At 36.3% G+C, this 21,437-nt stretch overlaps 1 protein-coding gene and 1 pseudogene across 11 annotated transcripts in view; both read right to left on the bottom strand.

Moving 5' to 3' along the window:
* The window catches only part of PKHD1 (PKHD1 ciliary IPT domain containing fibrocystin/polyductin), a 477,526-nt gene that overhangs the window by 12,292 nt on the left and 443,797 nt on the right, over positions 1–21,437 (bottom strand). For 8 of the 11 annotated variants that reach the window (XM_041771518.1, XM_041771566.1, XM_041771526.1 and 5 more), the window contains 3 exons: positions 19,151–19,258; positions 12,978–13,136; positions 8,686–8,805 (listed from right to left, as the gene is read on the bottom strand). In XM_041771518.1, coding sequence (XP_041627452.1) covers positions 8,686–8,805; positions 12,978–13,136; positions 19,151–19,258 — 387 coding nt within the window. Of the gene's footprint in view, positions 1–515; positions 656–8,685; positions 8,806–12,977; positions 13,137–19,136; positions 19,259–21,437 lie in introns of those variants that run through there. The other 3 variants (XR_005990304.1, XR_005990305.1, XR_005990310.1) reach the window with 3 other exon arrangements.
* On the bottom strand, positions 16,612–16,776 carry LOC121475538 (annotated as a pseudogene).

Raw genomic sequence — 21,437 nt, 5'->3', positions numbered from 1 at the left:
TTTCCCAAGAGCTGTTTTGATGAGCATTAGCAGACAGTGATCTTGTCTGTATCATACTCTAAGAGACAGTATTGGGGCAAAGGGTATCAATTTCCTGCCTCAATTTAATCTGATAACGAAGGGGAAGTGAGGTGAGGAAAGGAGGAGTAATGACATAATATAAATATATGTGATATACTTTTGATGTGGAGCAGTCAAACGAGAGACAACAATCATGTTGTTTACATTGTTTCTGTAATACACCAATTAATACGCTGCCACACCCATGTTATACCTATCTTCTCTGTGCTTTTCCAGAGTCCTTTTCCCTGGCATGTATCTGCTGTGAGATATGACCTAACTATGGGATGACTGTCCTGCCTAGAGATATGAGAATTTTCCGATTATCCTAGTTTCCCTATGGGATCTTCAGATCCTTCCAGAACTGTTCTTGAACAGCTCAGACTATATCAATTTATGCCTCAATACTTGATGACTAAAGTTTCTCATTTGACTTGGGCAACTGCTTTTATCACCTTTCCTTGTATGACAGCCTCTTCTTCCTCTTGGGATGTTCTGGGAAGGACCATTTTATGCCATCAACCTTGTCTCCCTACTACGCCCAGTCCTATGCCAACTACTGAGCTTGGTGTCATCTCCATAATTACTGCTCCCCCTGGAAGAAAAGATATAGTTTATTCAGATCAGCAAATAACCAAAGAAAAAGAAGAATAAATTGTCAGATAGAAGTAAACTTAAAAAGGGGGTGGGAGAAGACTTCGAATTTTTATCCCTTGGTAAAACCAACACCACTTCATAGAAGAGGAATTAAACACTACAAGCCACCTATTTTCAACCCCTTGAAGATATTGTTGTCTTGTTTTTGAGAGACCGTCATTGGAGATCTGTTCTCCCTTGTTCTTCAAGTCTGCATCTATTCATAAAAGACTAACACAAGAGTCTCTTTCCTTTGTGGGCCCCAGAACATTTAAAAATCTCCCATGAATTATTTACATGGAAGCTCCAATCAGCAACATACCTGACAGACTCCCCAGTCGAAATGAAAGTGTACTGTGTAAAGGTGCCCAGGGAGGCTGGCCACCTCCCACTGTGAGGTTATAGACAGAACTAAGTCGGCACACATTATATGTCAGCACTGACATCAGAAGGAATCAGATCCTTTGATCTCGGACCTCCACAGGAAGCTTAGATCTCAGACAAATTAGATAAAAAATGAATTTATAGCAGATACGTGTCCTAAGGCATTCAGCTGAATATTTGGGTTTTAGGGAAGGAAGAATAGTGAATATCAAAACATATGAATTGGAATGTCTCTATTCTACTTCCACCTTGTTGGACAGTCCCCATTAAAATGGAAAGATAAGATTTCAAATGCCAGTTACAGTCCCACTAGTGGGTTTGATCAAGTTTTAGGAAGAATGAGATAAAATATGGGGCTATATATCTCTTTTCTATTAAAAAGAAGATTCAGTATTTTTGGATCCAGTTCACCATAGGTAGCTATAACTTTTCCAGCTATCCTTAACCTCCTTTGTCTTCCAAAACTTTCTTGGGCAACAAGTATATAGTGTGCCTGTGATTGTTTTAAATTTGTGTGACTACTACTCACTAGCTTCTTTTGCAAGGAGAACATCAACAATGAATCTCTCCTCACCCTCCATCACCTTCACTGCCCATATTTTCCCATGACCTGCATTCTGTGTTGGATAACCTGGATTCAGCATAGAAGGTCAAATATAATCATTTGGACCTTGGAGCCTAAATAGGGTCTAAGGCAGACAGATGGACAGTTGATCAACCAACAAAAAGAATGCACTCCTCCTTGGTTCCTCATTTGTTAATAAAAGCAACCGTCCTGCCTACATATTGAAGAAGACAAATGCAATAATTAAGATGAATGAATCTAAATTATTTTTTCCTCAAAGTGAAAAATTATATATTTTTAATAAGAAATGCACTGCAAATCAGAAGGTATGGGAATATTAAAAGATAAAGAAAAATGCATTTAATCCTATATCATATCATGAATGATTTCCATTTAATTTTTTATAATATTCCAGCAATGAATATGTTTTAGTAAACTTGATTTAACTCATTAATCCATATGGAATCTACTTTGGTGTATTTTTATTTTTGAGAAAGAGGGAGAGACAGAGAGAGAAAGTGTGAGCTCAAGCGGGGGTGGGGGAAGGAGCAGAGGGAGAGAATCTTAAGCAAACTCCCCACTGAGCATGGATCCTGACCTGGGGCTCCATCTCACAACCCTGAGATCATGACCTGAACCAAAATCAAGAGTCAGATGCTTCACCAACTAAGCCACCCAGGCACCTCACTTTGCTGTAGTTTTTGAAATGTGAATCTAGGACTGAGAAATGTTCTAAATAGTCAAATTTACTAACCCCATTTATAGACTAACACTTGTTTTCCTTTGCTTTTATTATTCCCTTTATCATTTGTTACATTTATATATCTAATAACTATATCTAATTGAAGTTATTTACACTAATATCTCCACATATTCTTGTGTCGGTATCACACTGCCTTAAAAATAGTAACCTAAATATTATTCCTTTGAGCTACCCATCCTTCCTGCCATAAAGTCAATTTCTTATTTAAAAAATTGGCTTTGTATCATTGATCTGTATTTTCTGAAGAACTTTAGAATCATCTTATGCTGTTCTATTCAGTGTAAAATGATTGCAGCTGCATTAACCAAAGTTAATTTAGGAATTACTGATGTCTTTGCAATTTTAGTCAATCTAATTAGAAGCATGTTGCAATTCCTTATGAAATCAAGTCTCCCCATTAAACAATTCAATAGAATATAGTTTATTTTTTATATAAGTCCAATACATCTCTTTTTAAGGTTGTTTTCCAAGACAGGATATTCTTTAGTCACTATTATTCATTTCAGTATGTTTCCTAACTGTATACCATTGATTTTTTTACATTATTTTTGCATAATCTGACATAATATTTGAGTAAGCTACTCAAGTTACTTATAAATTATAGCAGTTAATGGTTGAATCTTTAAAGTTACTGTTAAACAATTATATCATCTGAAAACCATCACCTATTTTCTCTAATGCTGCCTTAATTTTGTTTTTATATCTGTATTTCCTAGCATTCTAAAATATATATTTTAAAATTGTGATAATGAGTTATTTGCTTTTGTCTTCATGAGACTAGTACTTCTAATATTCCATCATTAAACATGATATTGGATCTTGATTGCCAAGAGCATTGGAACTCTCCATCTTATTTAGCAGGAAGCCTCTTATTCCTAGTATTTTAAAAACTATTCCTATTTTTACAAGTTTTCTTAAGGAATTAAGTGCTAGGTTTTATTCACATTTTTAAATTAGGAGATATTCATATCTTTTAAATTATATGATGCAGGCATGCTATTTATTAATAATTTCCAAATATAGTTTTACTTTCCTGGGAACTTGGGACAATTTGTAGTCCTGAGATGTTTTGTTTTCCCTGCTTCTGGACATCTTGAGGCAACCTCCCCTCTCCCTGTCATTCTTATAGATTTGTACTTATGAAGGTAAACTGATAGTTCTTTTTATTTCATATTCATAAAATACAACATACATAGTCAATAGGACTCTAAAGTTGGAGACATAAATCCCTGAAGTTGATGGTTATTGTCACACATACATAATATCTTGCCATTTTTACATGACAATTTACAATTCCCAACATTGGGTACATGGAATGAAGAAGAAGAAGGAGGAGGAGGAGGAGGAGCCAGTGACCAAAGATCAGTGTTTGCTCAGGAGAAGGAAGCACTGAGTTCTGTAGCAGCAGCTGTCCCTCAAAGAGGAAGGCAGTAGCAAGGAAACTAAAGTGGTCCTAGCAAGCATTTTGCCTGGAAGTAAGAAGTCACATTTTGCCAGTTGTTAGGACCCCAAAGATGTAAGTCATTATCCTGTGGTTAATTTTGTGAACCCAAATAAGCTTTCCACATTTCCTTTAGAAGAGATAGAGGGCTTTTCCTATAGCAGTTGAAAAAACTGCTGGAATCCAGGATTCTCTAGAGAGGGGAAAGGACAGGAAGGGGTTTCACTTCATCCCTAACTTCATGTTTCACTCAGCAACCATTATTATAAGCCGTCTAATATCCTAACGCCCTATGGTAACAGTGCTGCTGGAATTAGAAAAGATATAGAACTTTTACAAAAGGATCTAGACCACATAAACACCACAATTATATTATATTTAAAGGGTGTTAAGTGAACAAGAGGCAAATGTTATAAAAGTTAAGAGAAGGGGATTGATCATTCCTTCTAGCTATAACAAAACAAAACAAAACTCAAAACACACACATACACACAAACACACAAACCAATGGAAAAGGAGAAGATTGGGATCCCTGGGTGGCTCAGTGGTTTAGTGCCTGCCTTCAGCCTGGGGCATGATCCTGGACTCCCAGGATCGAGTACCGCATCGGGCTCCTTGCATGGAGCCTGCTTCTCCCTCTGCCTATGTCTCTGCCTCTCTCGCTCTCTCTCTGTGTCTCTCATGAATAAATAAATAAAATCTTAAAAAAAAACAAAAGAAATCTGGAAAGATTTGAAGATAAGAGTTAAAAAAAAAAAAAGAAAAGGAGGAGATACCATCCTGGAGGGAAAAGAAGGAGTGGTAGAGTGGACATCTATGGGGGGGGGTGTGAACTGAAACTGAACTGATGATAGATCTGTGAAACAGAGTGGGTGAAGATGGAAACCAAAGATGTTACAGAGGTGGAATTGGTCAAAGTCGAACAAATGCACAGGGTGGTACAGAGACAAGAGGAGGTGAAGATTCTGAGGTATCTCTCCTGGGAGATTGGCCCCTGGTTCACCCAATTAGGGAAGCAAGGGAACAGTTGAGAATGAATGATACAAAATTGACCTTTGACAGAGCAAAGTTAGATTCGCTCCCTGACATTTCTATAAACCTGAGTGGGTGAAGATTGGACAACCAAGGCAAGTAGGATTTGAAACAATGTGATATGATTTAGGAGCTAGAGGGACTAAACATGTAACTTAAGTTGATGATATTCTTTCTCTCTTGGAGCATTCTCTCCCATCTGTAAACTCATTGAATACATGTCATTTGTTGTGATTGCTTTATATCTAATTATTTGCTGCCTAGGATTGTTCTCTCATTTACCCCCTAATATTATTCTTACATCCCAACCATACTGCAAACTCATCACAGACAGGGGACCAGATATCACTTCTTTGCAACTATACAGCAAAGATCTCATAAGGTATTAAATAAATATTATAAGGTAAATAAATACTTATTCAATATTTATTCGGAGACATAATCTAACTGCATTTATCAAGGCATTCCAGCATCTTCCATTTACATGTTACAAAGACAAATAATAGCTTCTGCTAGGGTTTCTCAACCTTGACATTATTGACATCTTGAGGCAAATAATCTTTATTGTAGGGTGGTTTATGCATTATGGATGTTTTATAGCATCCCTGGCTTCTTCTCACCAGATGCCTGAAGTATCTTCCCCTCCCTGTGAAACTGTGACAATAAAAATGTCTCCAGACAGGAACACCTGGGTCATTCAGTTGGTTGGGTATCTGACTCTTGACTTCAGCTTGGGTCATGATCTCAGGGTCCTGGGATTAAACCGTACATTGGGATCTGTACTGAGGGTGGACCCTGCTTGAGATTCTCTCTCTGTCTCCCTCACCCAACCCTCTTGTGCTCATTCTGTCTCTTTAAAAAAAAGAGTCTCCAGACATTGCAAATGTCCTCTGGAGGTAGGATGACCAACTGTCCCAATTTGTCTGGGACTGAGGGAGTTCCTGAGACACAAGACTTTGATTTTTAAAACTGGAAAAGTCTTGGGATAACCAGGATGAGGTGACCACCCTATTTGGGGGCCCAAATTACCCTGGTTAGGGGCCGTTGGCCTGTGGGAACAAAGATCTATCTATCTATACATTCTAAAAAATGCAAGTACTATCATGGAGGTACACATTTAATGTTCTTGTCATCCAAAGAGGAAAATACTAATTTTCAATGAAGTAGGAGGGATTGGGAAAGACTTTATGGAAAAAAAAAAACACACGTATTTAGTGGCGCTTAAAAGTTTTGCAAGGTTTTAACAGGTGAAGATAAACAATCCAGCTGGAAGAAACTGTGCAAGCAAATGGATGAGAAGATATTAGACACATGTCAGAATGAGTGAGCTAGTATGGGGATTATGAGCAGAGGGCAGGAAGGTGAATTGCAAAGTAAGATTACAAAGATAGGATGGAGTCAGGCTTGGAAGGCTTTGAGTCTTAAATAACAAGAAGAACCAAAATAAATAACACATATATATTACATGCAATATGCCAGCAATTGTTTGCACACTTTAGTGCAAATCTTAACTCACTTAATCTGCACAACTATAAGTGTGGGCAGTATTATTATGGCCACTTTACCAGTGAAGGAGCTGATGGACACAGAGAGGATAGTTGGCTTCCTTGAGACCAGGAAGCAAGCCATAGGATAGTTAGAATTAAACTTGCTCTATCTGACTCCTGATTTTCATGCTGTTAACTGTCACATTCTCCTGCTTTCCGGCTAATGCTGGGAATTCATTAGATCTGATTGGCAAGGTGATGAGCACAATTATGAATGTTAAAGTCTGGTTCAGATGATTCTATATGTATGGCTGGTGACAGTAAAATATGAAGAATATATGCACCACTCTTTTCTTCCTCCATTGTAACTCTCCACCATCCCTACTGCATCCATGCAATTTTTCATAAAAGCCATAACATGATGAGTTTACAGTCTGAATCTACTGGGCAGTGGAAACACTCAATTCCACCAGCTAAATAATTTTAGTGCCAGGGTAGTACTTAGTGAATGCAATGTGCTCATGAGAGACAGAGCCAATCTTTTGATCAGCAAAGGCCAAGAGTTTAGAAAAAGAGGAAAAAGGGAAGCTTAAGTGCCATGGAAATATTGAAACAAAACCAAACTTATTCGAAGCTAGCAGTAATTAATTGTTTCATAGCTGGTAATAATTCCTGAAGAAAAGTAGGAGATGCATCATTACTTGCCTTGGAACGGATGCTCTTTAGATTTGGACAAAGGGTAGAAAATAAGGAAACAAATCTGCTATGATCCCTAGGGGAGGATTTGGATAACATATCTTTCTATTTTTAACCTGGATGTCCCAATAAAATGGCCTTTGATACTCCCATCTCTTCAATCTAAACTTTTCCACAGGAACCCTGCCCCTTATCTCATTCCTGATAATTTATTAATAAGCCACCATATAAAAAATGTTCCTTAATAAAACACCCAGGCATTGTGGACTGCTTAATGTAGTTAATTTAAGTAGAGCAACTGAGATTCATGTAGATAGCCATATTAGATTAGGGAGAGATTAGCATCACTCTTGCTGTTTGCTTAAGAATGCAGCTGAATATGCTGTTCTTTGCAGTGCTGATTTCACATGAGCATTTTTGAACACTTGTCCTGAATTTGATTGCAATAATATGGACAAGAGGTTTCTAGAAACCAAATTAAAATGGTCTTAGATGGAATCCAGAAAGAATTCTTGTCTCTTTCTCTCTCTTCATTCTTCTCATACCCACTCACTCTAAACCTCCTACCATCTTCTGGTATAGGTCTAGGCTGGAGTATGGCTGGCTAATTTGTTGGGACATTTCTAAAAAATTAACTTCATTTTTTCCATGTGAAAAAATACAAACAGGAGAACAAACTGATATTTTACACACACACACACACACACACACGCGCGCGCGCACACACACACCCCCCAAAGTTCATTGAACTAGTTAGAGGCAGAACAACATTGAATTGCTACTTTTTTGTTAAACATGGTACTAGAACCATTGGAATCATATTCCTTTCTCAAGCAGAAAATATCATGAATATTCACTATTGCTTAGAATAAATAAAAATATTATTTTCTTTAGAGTAAAGCCTACAAAGTGTTACAGATCCATGGAAATTATATGAATATTTTTCATACACCATATCCATATTTTGCAAATCCATCTTGTCTTCTATTATCTTCCTATTTTCTATGTCTTAGAAGGACAAGGGCAAAGCAGTGGTCTGAAGTAAATGCTTACCTTTTCTTTGCTTGTCACCAATTCTAATGGCAATTAAAAAACATAACGAGCAAAATCAACTAGCATAATGTACAATGTAAGCAAATAATGCATTTTGCTAAAAGTATGACTAAACAACAAAGCAGAGCTTAACAAACCTGACTCATTTCTTAAGGGTTCCATATTCAATCTAATTTGCATAGTTGGTATTTGGCAACTCCACTGTCTTATTTCCCAAATTCAATAATGTTGCCAGATTGGCAGCTTTGCAATAGCTAAGGGAAAGATGATATGCCTATACTTTAGTTTTCCTTTTTCTATGTAGCAAATTCAACTGTTAAACCAATTATCATCTCCTAAGAAAAAAATATGAACGTCAGCTTGAATAATTGGTTAATAGCTGAGTGAATCAGCGGGACTTGTATACTCTTAGGGTGGGGTATAATTTCCTTGAGAAGAAGTAACAAAGACTAAAGAAGGCACTAACAAATAAACTGATTCAGAAACTGACAGCCATGGGGAGAAGGAGGCCACGGCTCATCCATGATAGGTGTCTCTTGTGGGAATCATTCCTACTGTCCAAGCTTACCTTCTCCCATCATGGTGTCTTCCTTTTTAGTCTCTTGTGATCTTGGGTGTTTGGATGACATGTGAATATGACTCTTTTGATCATTAGTCTTGAATTCAGAAATATCTTCACTTTTTATTTCTAAATTAATGAGAAAAAAATGTGAATGTTTCTTGTTTTTTAGAATAAGACATTTTTATTTGTAAACAGGTCCTAAGTGTTAAGGCGTTTTTCTTCTATGCCTCAACAAAATGACTGTGATATACACACACTAAAATGCATGTAATATATTCAGAGCTTAAGGAATAATGAAATACAATCACATATACTTACCGGCAACTTTGAGGTATCATACTGAACCACACAACAGCCATCATATATGGCTACTGAACACTTGAAATGTGACTAGTTCAAATTAAGATGTGCTATAAGTATAAAATATACACTTGATTTTGAAAAACTGTAAAATATCTAGTGTTTTTATATTTATTCCATGTTGAAATAAATTTTGATATATTAGGTTAAAAAGATACTAGAAAATTACATCATGTGCCTCACAGTTCATATTATGCTTTCACTGGATTGAGGTGGTATGGATTGTTACAATGCTCTTTTTAACTCTTTTTATTTTGAATTAATGATAGATTTACAAGAAGTTGCAAAGAAATGTATAGGGAGAAGTCATGCACCCCCATCCAGCCTCCTCCACTGGTAACAAACTATATAATTGTAGTATGATATCAAGACCAAGACATTGACATTGGAACAATCCATAGATCTCATGCAGCTGTGTGATTTGATTGAAGACTCCTACTTTTGACCAAAGGGATGTTTTATATTCTATTCATTTATTTATTAAATATCATAATCAAAAATATATATACATTACTCATGCCAGGAACTATTCTAGGCAATGGAAAGACAATGAGTAAGAAAGACTCAGTCCCTGCTCTCACAGAGCTTTTATTCTGCTTTGGAGGGCAGACAATAAAAATTGTAAATGTAATTTCAAATGATGCCAGGCCATGGTATATGATAATTTTTCTCATGGAAAAGCACTTTAGTGACTGAGTTTAGCTAAAATAGCTGATTTTAGGGGTGCCTGGGTAGCTCAGTAGGTTAAGTGTCTGCCTTCAACTCAGGTCATGATCCTGGAGTTCCCAAATGAGCCCCATATCAGGCTCCCAGCTCAGTGGGAAGTCTGCTTCTCCTTGTGCCCCTCTGGCCACGCCCCCTCCTACTCTCTCTCACTCACTCACTCTCTTATATAAATAAATACAATCTTTAAAAAAATAGAAATAATAAAATAGTTGATTTTTTCACAGAACACCATTTTTACATTGAAAGAACTTGGAAGAACAAAAGACAGATTCTGGTTATTCAAACTTGGATATCTGGTAGATTTTTTAAAGTGAATGACCAGCCTGTAACTTCTATGAAACAACTGACAATATTTGCTGCCAGTGATCAAATTGAAGCTCTCATGGCAAATTTAGAATTTTGGACAGCTTACGTTTTGTAGATATCTAATTATTAAAGTTTAACAAATGCAGTTTTTAAAAAATTATACTGTGAAGTATGTCAGTATTTGGAAAATTTTTATAACTCAGTGATACAATATTTTCCAAATGGCTAAAGCATAATGTTTCAAAATCACACATAGATAAATCTCCACTCAAAGAACATGACAGATTAGTAGTTTTTCCTGTAACCAAGTACAAAAAGTACTTCGAGATGTACCTTTCAGTAACTATCTATTGGCCAGTTTGGGTGCAGTATCAAAGAAGATTACCCACAATTAACTGTGAAGTCTATTAAAATACTCTTCCCCTTCTATTATGTATCTGTGTGCTGCTGAATTTTCCTCATATACTTCAGCCAAAAAACAATACGTTGCAGCAAATGTAATGCAGAAGCTGCTAAGTGAATCCAGCTTATTTTTTGATTCATGAGACACAGAGAGAGGCAGAGACACCAGCAGAAGGAGAAGAAGGCTCCATGCAGGGGAGCCCGATGGGGGACTCCATCCCAGGACCTTGGGATCAGGACCTGAGCCAAAGGCAGATGCTCAATGACTGAGCCACTCGGGCCTCTCAATTTGTTGTAATATTCCCAAATTGTCAAACACATGAGCACATACTCCTTGTATGAGAGATGAGGTGAATGGCATGCTTGAAAGTACAAGATGAATTTTTAAAAAATGTTTAAAAAATATAAATTCTTAAGGCAGACATTAAAGTTTTATAAAAATGGCATTCTTTTCATTATATATATTTGAAAACATAATTTTTAAATGTAATAATGTTAATTATGTTAACATGCATGTATTATTGTTATTTTAAGGTGAATAAATTTTACATTTGCTCTTTTAACTTCTTATTTGGAAATACCAATCTATGAACACACATTGACAAAAATTATTTTTGGGTTTTTAATGATTACTGAAAGTGGAATGAGGTCCCCAGATCAAAATTTTGTATACTGCTGACAGACCGTACAGCTGAATCAGAGAACTCTGTTTCATGAGGAAGATGGGGAATGATACTTTTTATTCTAAAGTAATGAATGCTAATTATAGAAAATTGAAAAACACAGAAAGATATAAAGAAGAAAATACAAATTACTCATACAGAACTGATTACTCTACCATTTTTTCATAAAGTGCTTCCTGATCTCTTTACATTTTTGTAAAGAAAATTAGGAGTCTGCATCCAGTCAGGAAAGTATGTGAATTTAATACAGAGAAATGTGTCCACAGATACTGAAAAGTTGAAAGAGCAAAAAAAGAGGATAGTGAAGTAATGATATGTTAGTAACTGCAGGAAGAAGCTTCCTCTGTAACTGGGGAACAAAAGTGAAGAGATGGGGTGAGCAGAGCTTAGTGGGAAGTCCCTCCATTGCTGATGCACATACCTGTAAAATGGAGGACAAGAAATAAATAGGGTATTTCACAGAGTCACATGAAATTAAAACTTATGAAAGATCTTTGCTTTCAAACCAGAAAGCAACACATGCATGTGCGTGCACACACACACACACACACACACACATTTAGATTTAAAAGCAAAGACCAAAACCTGCATTCAACAAATCACAGGTGACAACCCAGAATGAAATCCCATTCTTCTTGAGAAAGACAGTTTTCCCAGCCCCATCAAGACAGGGAGAGAAGAGGGATATCATGCTGATACTTTGTTCAAAATAAAGAATGCATCTCCTGGAGCTTCCCTTCCTCAGCATCTCTCAGAAACCCAAGCTTGGTGAATCTTCTATTTGTGGTACCATGCTTCTCCCTCTTTCTTTTCTTTATTTTGACTTTCTCTCTTTGCTTAACCTCATTTGTACTCATGCTTGCTTATCACTTTGGTTTCCTAGCATCTCCTAATATTACAAGTGTTTCAGCCCCCCATTTATTTGGGTGGAGTAAGTGATTTTCCACTACCTGGTCTGCCTCCCTATCTCCCTCACTTCTGCTTTCTATGTAGAAAGATAAAAAGAAACTTCTTTTAGGGGATCCCTGGGTGGCTCAGCAGTTTAGCGCCTGCCTTTGGCCCAGGGCGTGATCCTGGCCCGCATCAGGCACCCTGCGTGGAGCCTGCTTCTCCCTTTGCCTGTGTCTCTGTCTCTGTCTCTCTCTGTCTCTGTCTCTCTCTCTCTCTCTCTATCATAAATAAATAAATAAAATCTTAAAAAAAAAAAAAAGAAGCTTCTTTTCCAGAACTCCTTTCCCTCAGTGTTCTCTATGTCTCCAGCCTAAAAGAAATTATTTGCTTCTGGGAGAATGTCCAAGAATATAGTTTTCATGCTCCTAGAGGGAAAAAAACCCACCAAGCATTCTCTTCCTTCTTCTGATTCCCTTCCCCTTGATTCTTAAACATACTTTTTGGAGGATTATCCAGGCAGTGGAACATAGTGTGATCTGGAACCAAACTGTCTAGCTTTTTCCTGATTATGCGACCTTGGGCAAGTTACTTGGCCTTACTGTGCATCATGCTCCACTTCCATAACACAGACATAGTATTTAATACCTACTCCATAGAGTTTTTGTGGACACTAAATAAATCCATGCATGTAAAGTACTTACCATAGTGAATATTCAATCAATATGAGCTTTCATTATTATTGCTATTATTATTTAAGGCTAGGTAATCCTTGCCTCTACTGTATGCATTGAATAATTTGGTTCCATGTGGTTTAATATGTTGCACTTTCATAAAAATTTCTCTTTGGGGGAAGAAAAAGAAATGTTAATATATTATACATGATGACATTTCCCCACCAATATTTTCATTCTAAAAACAAAATCTACATACTTCTGCTTTTGCTTTTCCTAAACCAACAGCACACCAGACAGCATAGAGCCAGCCATGAGGCCACTGAGCATAGGGAAACAGCCAAGATGATGGTTGACTTCTCTGACGGAGCTGCAGGTAAGACAGTGAATGACCTTGATCGAGCTGTAAAATTGGCCCCTATTAAAAAAAACAATAATAACATATCAATAAGATAAAAGATGCTGATATAATAAAAATATGTTGGAAGAGATATGTTTACAACGATATCTTCCACTTAGTAGGTTGAACAAATATTTATTGAATTAAGCGATTAAATGAACCAAAAATAAATCCAAAATTTGTATTTCTGAAGAACGACAAGAATCCAATTCCAACAATAACATGCAATTGTTCTTTCCAATTCTGTCCATTATTGATGGGGCATTCTTCCAATTCTCTCCTTTTAGTCTCAGACTAACCCTAACCTTTTCCACCAATGCAAAATTTCAATTTCACTCTCATGTTCCACTAATTAGAACAGAAATGCTCTCAGCTCCAGAATGTGTGAAACTACTTGCTCTAATGTATGTATCCTATTTAAAAATGGCATGTAACACATCAAAACAGGGAACAGAGACTCCTACCATAGAGCCAGGAGAATTTGCTAATGTTCATGAGAATTTTGTTACCTAAAAAACTAGGAGTAGAGTAGTGGCAAATAAATAAAGCCATTCTGGTCATGATGGTGGAGCAAAGTGGACAAGTTCCTTTAGAGATGGGATCTTTCTAAGAATTCATCTCAAATTCTTTAATAGTCTGAAGAATTTCATTCTCATTCCATTATTATTTTTGAACTAAAGCATACAAAATCTGGGGCACCTAAGTGGCTCAGTCGGCTCAGATCATGATCCAGGGGTCCTGGGATTGAGTCCCTGCAGAGCAGGGAGCCTGCTTCTCCCTCTCCCTCTGCTGCTCTTCCTGCTTGTGCTTTATTTATAAATAAATAAAATCTTAAAAATAAATAAAGCATACAAAATCTAAAAAAATAAAAATAAAAGCATGCTTATGTGCACAAAATTGGTACACAAATATTTATAGCACCTCTATTTGTAATCACTCAAACCAGTAAACAACCCACATGTTCTTCAACACAGGAATGAATAAACCAACTATGGTTTATACAGACAATGGAATACTACTCAGCCAAAAAAAAGGGGGGGGGGAGAAAAAGAAGAAGGAACCAAAAAAGGAAGGGAGGGAGTGAAGGAGGAAGGAATGAAGGCAGGCAGGAAAAAGAAAGAGAAGGAAGGAAAGAAGGTAGGAACATAGGAAGGCAGGAAGGAAAATAAAAAAGAAAAGAAGAGAAAAAAGAAAAAAGAAAAGAAAAGAAATAGAAGAAAGAAAAAAGAAGAAACTATTAGTAAGAAAGTGACAACTGGGATGAACTTCTAAGGCATTATGTTAAGTGGGAGACATCCATCTCTAAAGGGTATATAGTTTATTATTCCATTTATATGACATTGTAGAATAGACAAAATTATACTGATAAAGAACAGGTAAGTGATTGTCAGGCATTAATCGTAGTGGAAGGGGAGGATGTGAGGACAGAGGAACAGAATAAAGGAGTTTTTCTGGGAAATGTTCTATATCTTGATTGTAGTGGTAATTAGATGAATCTATTAATGTATTTGAATCCTAAAAACATATACAATTAATTTAATGTATATTATTTTTAAATTTAAAATTTTAAATTTGCCTATAATTTTGAGGGTGATAGATATGTTCATTTTCTTAATTGTGGAGATGTTTCATGGAAGTATATATTCATCAAAATTTATGAAACTGTATATTTTCAATATGTATAGCTTATCATATGTCAATTATACTTAATACAAAATGAAAAGTTAAAGAAAAAAAAGTTTGCCTATGAACATGAGTTAGTTATAGCCTGTGATTTGTTTCAAAACAAACCAACCCACACCAAACCTCTGCTTTCATCTGCATAATGCAGGCAAAAAAAGAATTTTTATTTTCTCTTCTCAGGGAGACATTGTGTTTTTCTTTTCTGTGCTTTCCTTGGGCTGAATCTGATAATTTGATTGAAAGTCACAGTCCGGTTTTCAGTCTGTTGACTCCTGGCTGACTTGGTCCCAAAGCTACCATAACAAAATTAGCTAGAAATGGTTCTCCTGTGTGTACATATTATACTTGATACATACTTGGCTTATTTGTTATTAATTAGTTGCTTTTTTATGAGCATCTGAATAAGATAAATCTAGCCTAGAGATGAGGGGGTGGATTTTACTAGGGCTTTGCAGTAGTAAAACAAAATGCCTCATGCTTTTATCCATTTTCAAATGATTGCTCAGTGATTGTTTACTTTGCTAGCTGGATAAGTTACTGTTCTCATTCTGAAGATATTTAGAAGCTACTAGATAAAATGAGATATATGTACAAACATTTATAATACAAATCAGAATGTGACACATGCTAAAAGAATATTGCAAATCAATTTTTCTGAAAGGATATTTCTCATCAATATGGTCAGGGAAAACAACCCAAAAGAGAGAATATTTAAGTAGGGCTTTGAAGCCTAGGCAAATAAAGACAGAAAGGAGAAAGGAGCAATCGTTTAGGAAATTAATGCTGAAAAATACTCAGAATTAATGCTGGAAAGCATTGGAGATAAATTTTGATGGGCAGTAAATGTCAGCAAAAGATCCTTGACCATATTCTGAAGGCAATGAGGTGTCAAGAAGGAAAACTTCTGAGCTGGGAAGTGGCATGAACCAAGTGAGATATAGAAGATCAGGCTGTGGAAGGGTTTCAAACACATATAATGGCAGAAGGGCTAAAGTCAGTGAATCCACTTTAGATGTATGTGAGTCTAAGGCTATAGACCACCAGCTTTCAAATATTTCTGGCAGCAGAACATTACAAAAATGTAATCTTTGACATAATCTCAATATCCTTACTTATAAACAAATTGTGCCTGTGTTGTGCCAGATTTTTCTACACTCTGAAGAGATAGCGCTGAACTCAGCAGAATTCCTGTTCCTTTTGGAATTTAGGTTCTAAAATGGGGGAGGGGCAGAGCACATAGGCAGTAGACAAGCAAATACCCCAATAACCTTGATGCTATGTAACAGTAAGAGCCATGAAGACCAAAGTGAGGCTGGCAGAGAGTGACTGGAGATGGAGCAGGGTTGGGAAGAGTGGTGGTACAGCCTGAGTGATGCAGAAAGGGCCTCTCTTTGGAGGGAACTTTGGGGAAGAAATCTCAGTGAAATGATGACGGAGTCATGTGAATTTCAGGAGAAAGAGTATTCCAGGCATGACAATGGCAATGACAACAAGGGTTTCTCTGGATTTGGTGGCCAGGAGCAGCCCTGGCTCCTTCAGACTCTTTTCAGCCCAACAGCCCCCAAGAATCCCCTACAAGCTCCCGTGGCTCCAAGGAATGATCAGAGAAACCACAGCCAGATCATGGGAGTGCTAACGAAGAGAAATTGGCTAGCTGGGAAGCCAGTAGAATAAATGCACAGAAGGCCTTCTCTCTTGGTGGTGCCTCAGGACGTTCTATACTGAAAAGTGAGCTGGATTAGTCAACATATTAGAAAGACTTGTGAGGGTCCCATACACATTTGGCCAGACCTTTAATTGCTCAGTTTCTCAAATTTTATTATTTCTAAAATAGGAGTAATGATTTGTTCTTCTACATATGACTTTCTGTCTTCCACCCATTCTCCTCTAATTTAGACTGTAAATATCATTCTATTAGCAATAATCACGCCTCAGATAAACCTCATTGGCTATGATACTGCCACTACGCAAAGCTTGTAAATCTCATTCTGACAGAGCCTCACCTCATAGATGTGGTTTTGAGAATTATGAAGATTAATTTAAGGAAAAATGCTAAAGAAATACTTTCTTTTTTAAATATTTTATTTATTTATTCATGGGAGACACGGAGAGAGAGGCAGAGACACAGGCAGAGGGAGAAGCAGGCTTTCTCTGGGGAGCCTGATGTAGGACTCAATCCCAGGATCCCAGGATCATGACCTGAGCCAAAGGCAGGTGCTCAACCAACTGAGCCACCTAGGCTTCCCAAAAGGAAAACTTCTCAAGATAATTCTTCAGTTAGCCTCTTCTATAAGTTATAGTGAAACCTAAAATAAAGTAGTAGTGCAGTAAACATGAACACTAAGGCTGGCACAAAATAATGTTATTGAGAAGTTTTTGTCTACACCACGTTTTATATCTGGCTTTATAACTTATTCCTTACAATAAATATGATGAAGTAATTAGTCTATCAATGAAGAAATTAAAGGACAAAGGTCCTTTAAAAAATCCGGCAAATATGGGTCAAAATATCCAGCTCTGCATGTGTTGCCCTTCAAAATATATACTTGGAAATCCCGTGGTCAAGAACACTGAACATGGATCTCCATGGATCTATACTTAACATAAGGACACTTTCATAGGTATTTAAAGGCTATTTGCCTTGCAAAATTAAAATTGATAATAATATATTTGACCTCAGAAGCTAATCCCTTTGTGCAGAAAAATTGCCCAAGACTTGGAATTAAGGGATAAAAGTGATTACTGATCTGATCAATGTCATACCGGAGACTTTAAGTTTATCAAATTCCCCGGAACATATTTTTTAATATTAATTATGCCCAGTCTTGTTAATTTGTAAATTAGTAAACTGCAAATGATTTTGCTCCAGTAAAGGTGCAAATGGTATCAAAAGACATGTCATCTCAAAGGTTACAGCTTTATTGTCTTGTATGCAATGTGGCAAAGTTATTTCAGCTTGGCTATGTGATCCATATCTCTCAAATGCTCTTTGTCTTATGCTTACTTTTTCACTGAGATAATCTCAAATATTCTTTAAACCAGATTTGCCATCTTCCTGGTACCCTCACTTGTGAGGTAAAGAATTTGTTGACAAATACTCATTACATATTTTCACAAGAGCCATATTTTTCACTTTTTGAGAAGTACACTATGACAGTTTGAATTTAAGTTTCATGAGGGATAACTAATATGTGGACTTACTTAAACATTTGTTGTTGGGCTTTGGATCTCTCACATCAAAACATGGGATTCTTCTGGCCATTTCCATTAACTAACTGGTTTAAATCCAGTAATGATTATTCAAATGTATTTCATAAAACTTTGCATTATCACACCTGTGTATTAATTGCTTTCCACAGTTGCGTGGCTTTCACATCAGACTAATTTTCTGCCCCAAATTAATAATTGATTACAAATATCAATTGTACTTTTTTAGTTCAAATGTGGTGTTAGCATTTTTAGAATTCTTTTCATACTCTCTTAGCTAAGGAATTTTTTTTTCTGGTAAATCACAATAATAAATGGAAGAGTTAAATCTCCTTTCCCCCTCCTCCACCCCAGTGGATTACTCTGTGTCTCTATTAGAGCCCAATATTTTAAAAAGAGGATGTCAAAAACTATACTCTCAAAAAAACCCTCAAAAAAGCAAAACAAAACAAAAACCTCCATTCTTACCACTCCTCTGAAGGAGAAGACTTGGCTCTATTCTTTGTGGAAATGAGAGAGGAATATTTTGCATGGGCTCATTTGAAGTTTAATTAACATGTTATCTACTTCAAACTTATTGAGTAGTATTGCCTTCTAATAAAGTAAAAATTGTCAAGAAGGGGGAAGACTTCAAGGTTTTGTCAAGAAGAACTGGAGCATATAGACAATTTATACACATCTTATATATCTTTACTTCTAAAGTACCAGGATTTTGAATGGATATGATTGCCATTTATGGAGTTGGGAGGAGGCAGTGGTTAAGGAGGGCAGAAATCATAATATATACTCAATATCCCATGACTCTTCTTATTAGTTGAAATGTTCTAATTAATATCTAACCAAATACCACTACATGTCAGAGAAATATTAAATAATAATTTAAGAAAAGCATTCAAAGTAAATTTTAACAACTAGAAGAAAATGTACATTTGGATCCTTGCTTACCAGAATTCTTCTGGAGCTTAATTTCTACATGTGTTCTTGCTTTTCAAACCTTAATGATATAACCAAGTGAATTTTTTCTCTAAGCTGTGACAACTTCTTGTTCATGATAGGAGCTCTTCTCATCATGAAAGAGAAGGGACTATTTTTTGTTTTTTAAAAAAGAAACAGATAGTAAAAACTTACTCTGCTGATATTACCTGGAGGGGAAGTGACAGTAAAAATAAAGTGCCAGTTTGACCCAGAGATCAAAACTGCCAGGTTGGAGAAGCTCACATAACCATCTTGACTTTCTGCCTGAGTACACCCTACAAACAAACACAGAAACACAAAGTGTTACCTACTCAAGAGCAGTTTCTTCAAGTCTTCTCTGTAAAGAGGCAATTGGACAATAATGGAAAATAAAAAGATTTAATGAAAGAGATTATGAAATCCATCAGGCTTTTCTTAGATAAATCTTGGAACCAAATAATCTAAGAGAGAATAATAATAACAACAGTAATCGAAAGTTTTCTAGGCCAGATAATGTGCTTTATATACATCATTTTAAATAAACTACACAACAGGAGATAGATAAGCTTATGGAAGGAAATTACTCGGTGTTCAGATTATAACTCCACATCCGCCTGATTTGAAAGTTTGCATTCCTAACCACTACTATATATTGATTATTTTATTATTAAATATCTGTCAAGAAAGAAAGTCTGTTATCTTATAGGTGGTCACTTTCTAGGTTCTGACTCTCTTCTATTCAAGGGATCTGTAGTTTATGTAGTGGCAGAGTTAGGCCAATAGAGCAGGACCACAGCAATGCATCAAATCATGACTGAGAAAGGCTACCCTGATTTAGCAACTTGGGTTACTTGCACTGTGGTTTCCTTGAATAAAATGCAAAAAAAAGAAAGTTTACGTCTTCTAACAATAGGCCATCCATTTTTAAAGTGGAAGAAGGCAACTTAACTCAGGATCACATTCTCAATGTCATTAATTAGTTTTCTGACTCCACCATCCTCAAATTACTTTGCTAATTAACAGCTGCTACAGTTCACTCTGGAAATGTCACTATGATTGATATGATGGACAATGAGTTAGAAGAGTGATCTTAAAGTTTATAAATTGTTTTGAGATCTTTAAGGCTGAAAGGTATCATAAAGATATAATATGCTTAGTGTTACATTTTTCAATTCAATTGCTTAATCCTTTTTGTGGCAACATTGTCTTTCCTCATCAATTTTGCAGAGCTAACGAAAACTCCTTTTTCAAAAACATCTTTTCCTTCATCTCTTCAGCATCCCGAAATAAATAAAATGCCCAGAAAAATGGAAATAAATAAGCCAAGACTCAAATAAATGATAGGCGCCCAAGATAAATGCAGTTTATACTCTTTAAAACCTATATGCATCAAAATTATGGTCAATAAACTCTTGCAAACAATGAACTGCAGAGTACAGATGTTCAACATGAAATCGTTTGCTGCAGTTTTTCCTTTGACAAACGTCCTTATTGTTCCCATCTTTGGAGGAATACAAAGCAGCATTTAATCGAAATGTGTCCGTCGAGCACAGTGAGTTTGCCTCGTAGAACAGCCGCCAAACTGCCTAATGGAAAGTGTTTTAGCTCCAAATGGGTTTGCTTTTGTGTTAAATACCAGCTTGCCTCAGAGATCTCTACAAAGATTCCCATATATATCTATGATATTCTCAGATTTGAAGCATATGTGCCCAAAAGCTGAGGCAGTTGTTGCCAAGTACAGTACATTACTCCAGGGTTCATCATATCTCTGGAATGGTAATTGTAAAATATACAAGTGCCATCGACAGGCTCCCTGATCAAGCTGGTATAAGCAATGTACTGGCTGGGGGAACTTGGGATGAGATGGGATGCTGGGCTTGAAGCAAGACTGAAATTGACTCCATGACTTAACAGAGAGTGCTACTGATTGTGTTTCTGTGGGGCCTATGGTTTCCAAAATACTTTCCAGCCCTAATTCTCTCCTACAGTCATCCCTTTCACCCCTAGCTATATTAGCAAACTGATAACATCATTAATATTGAGACTTTATTTTTTTAATATCAAAAATGTATTTTTTCCTATTATAATCTATAATTAAATATTAAAGGGTCTATAGGACTCTTAAGTAATTATCTTCCAGTATATAAATTCACCTTTTTTGTTAACTGATTATAACCTCCTTTTTTACTTAGGAGGATTTACTGATACAAAAGAACATAAAGTTAAATTATAGAATAAAAGACTAGACTAGACCTACAGATATGGTTTTGTTGTTATTTTGTCTTTCACCGGGAAATACTTAGAATAAGCTAGGTAATCCATCCCAAATGGTTTTGGTTCCATTCTTTCTGAAGTGTAAGAGAAGCATTTTATGATGGCTTCAAGAGATACTTTCACTCATATGAAAAAGGGTGCTTTGGTGATGTAGGCATTCTAAAAACACACAACTCTGTAAAATTGTTTCTCTACTTCATG

The sequence above is a fragment of the Vulpes lagopus genome, chromosome 1, assembly GCF_018345385.1.
Source record: "Vulpes lagopus strain Blue_001 chromosome 1, ASM1834538v1, whole genome shotgun sequence".
Taxonomy (NCBI): domain Eukaryota; kingdom Metazoa; phylum Chordata; class Mammalia; order Carnivora; family Canidae; genus Vulpes; species Vulpes lagopus.
The sequence above is the reverse complement of the archived record's forward strand: the minus strand, read 5'-3'. Positions and strand labels throughout refer to the sequence as shown.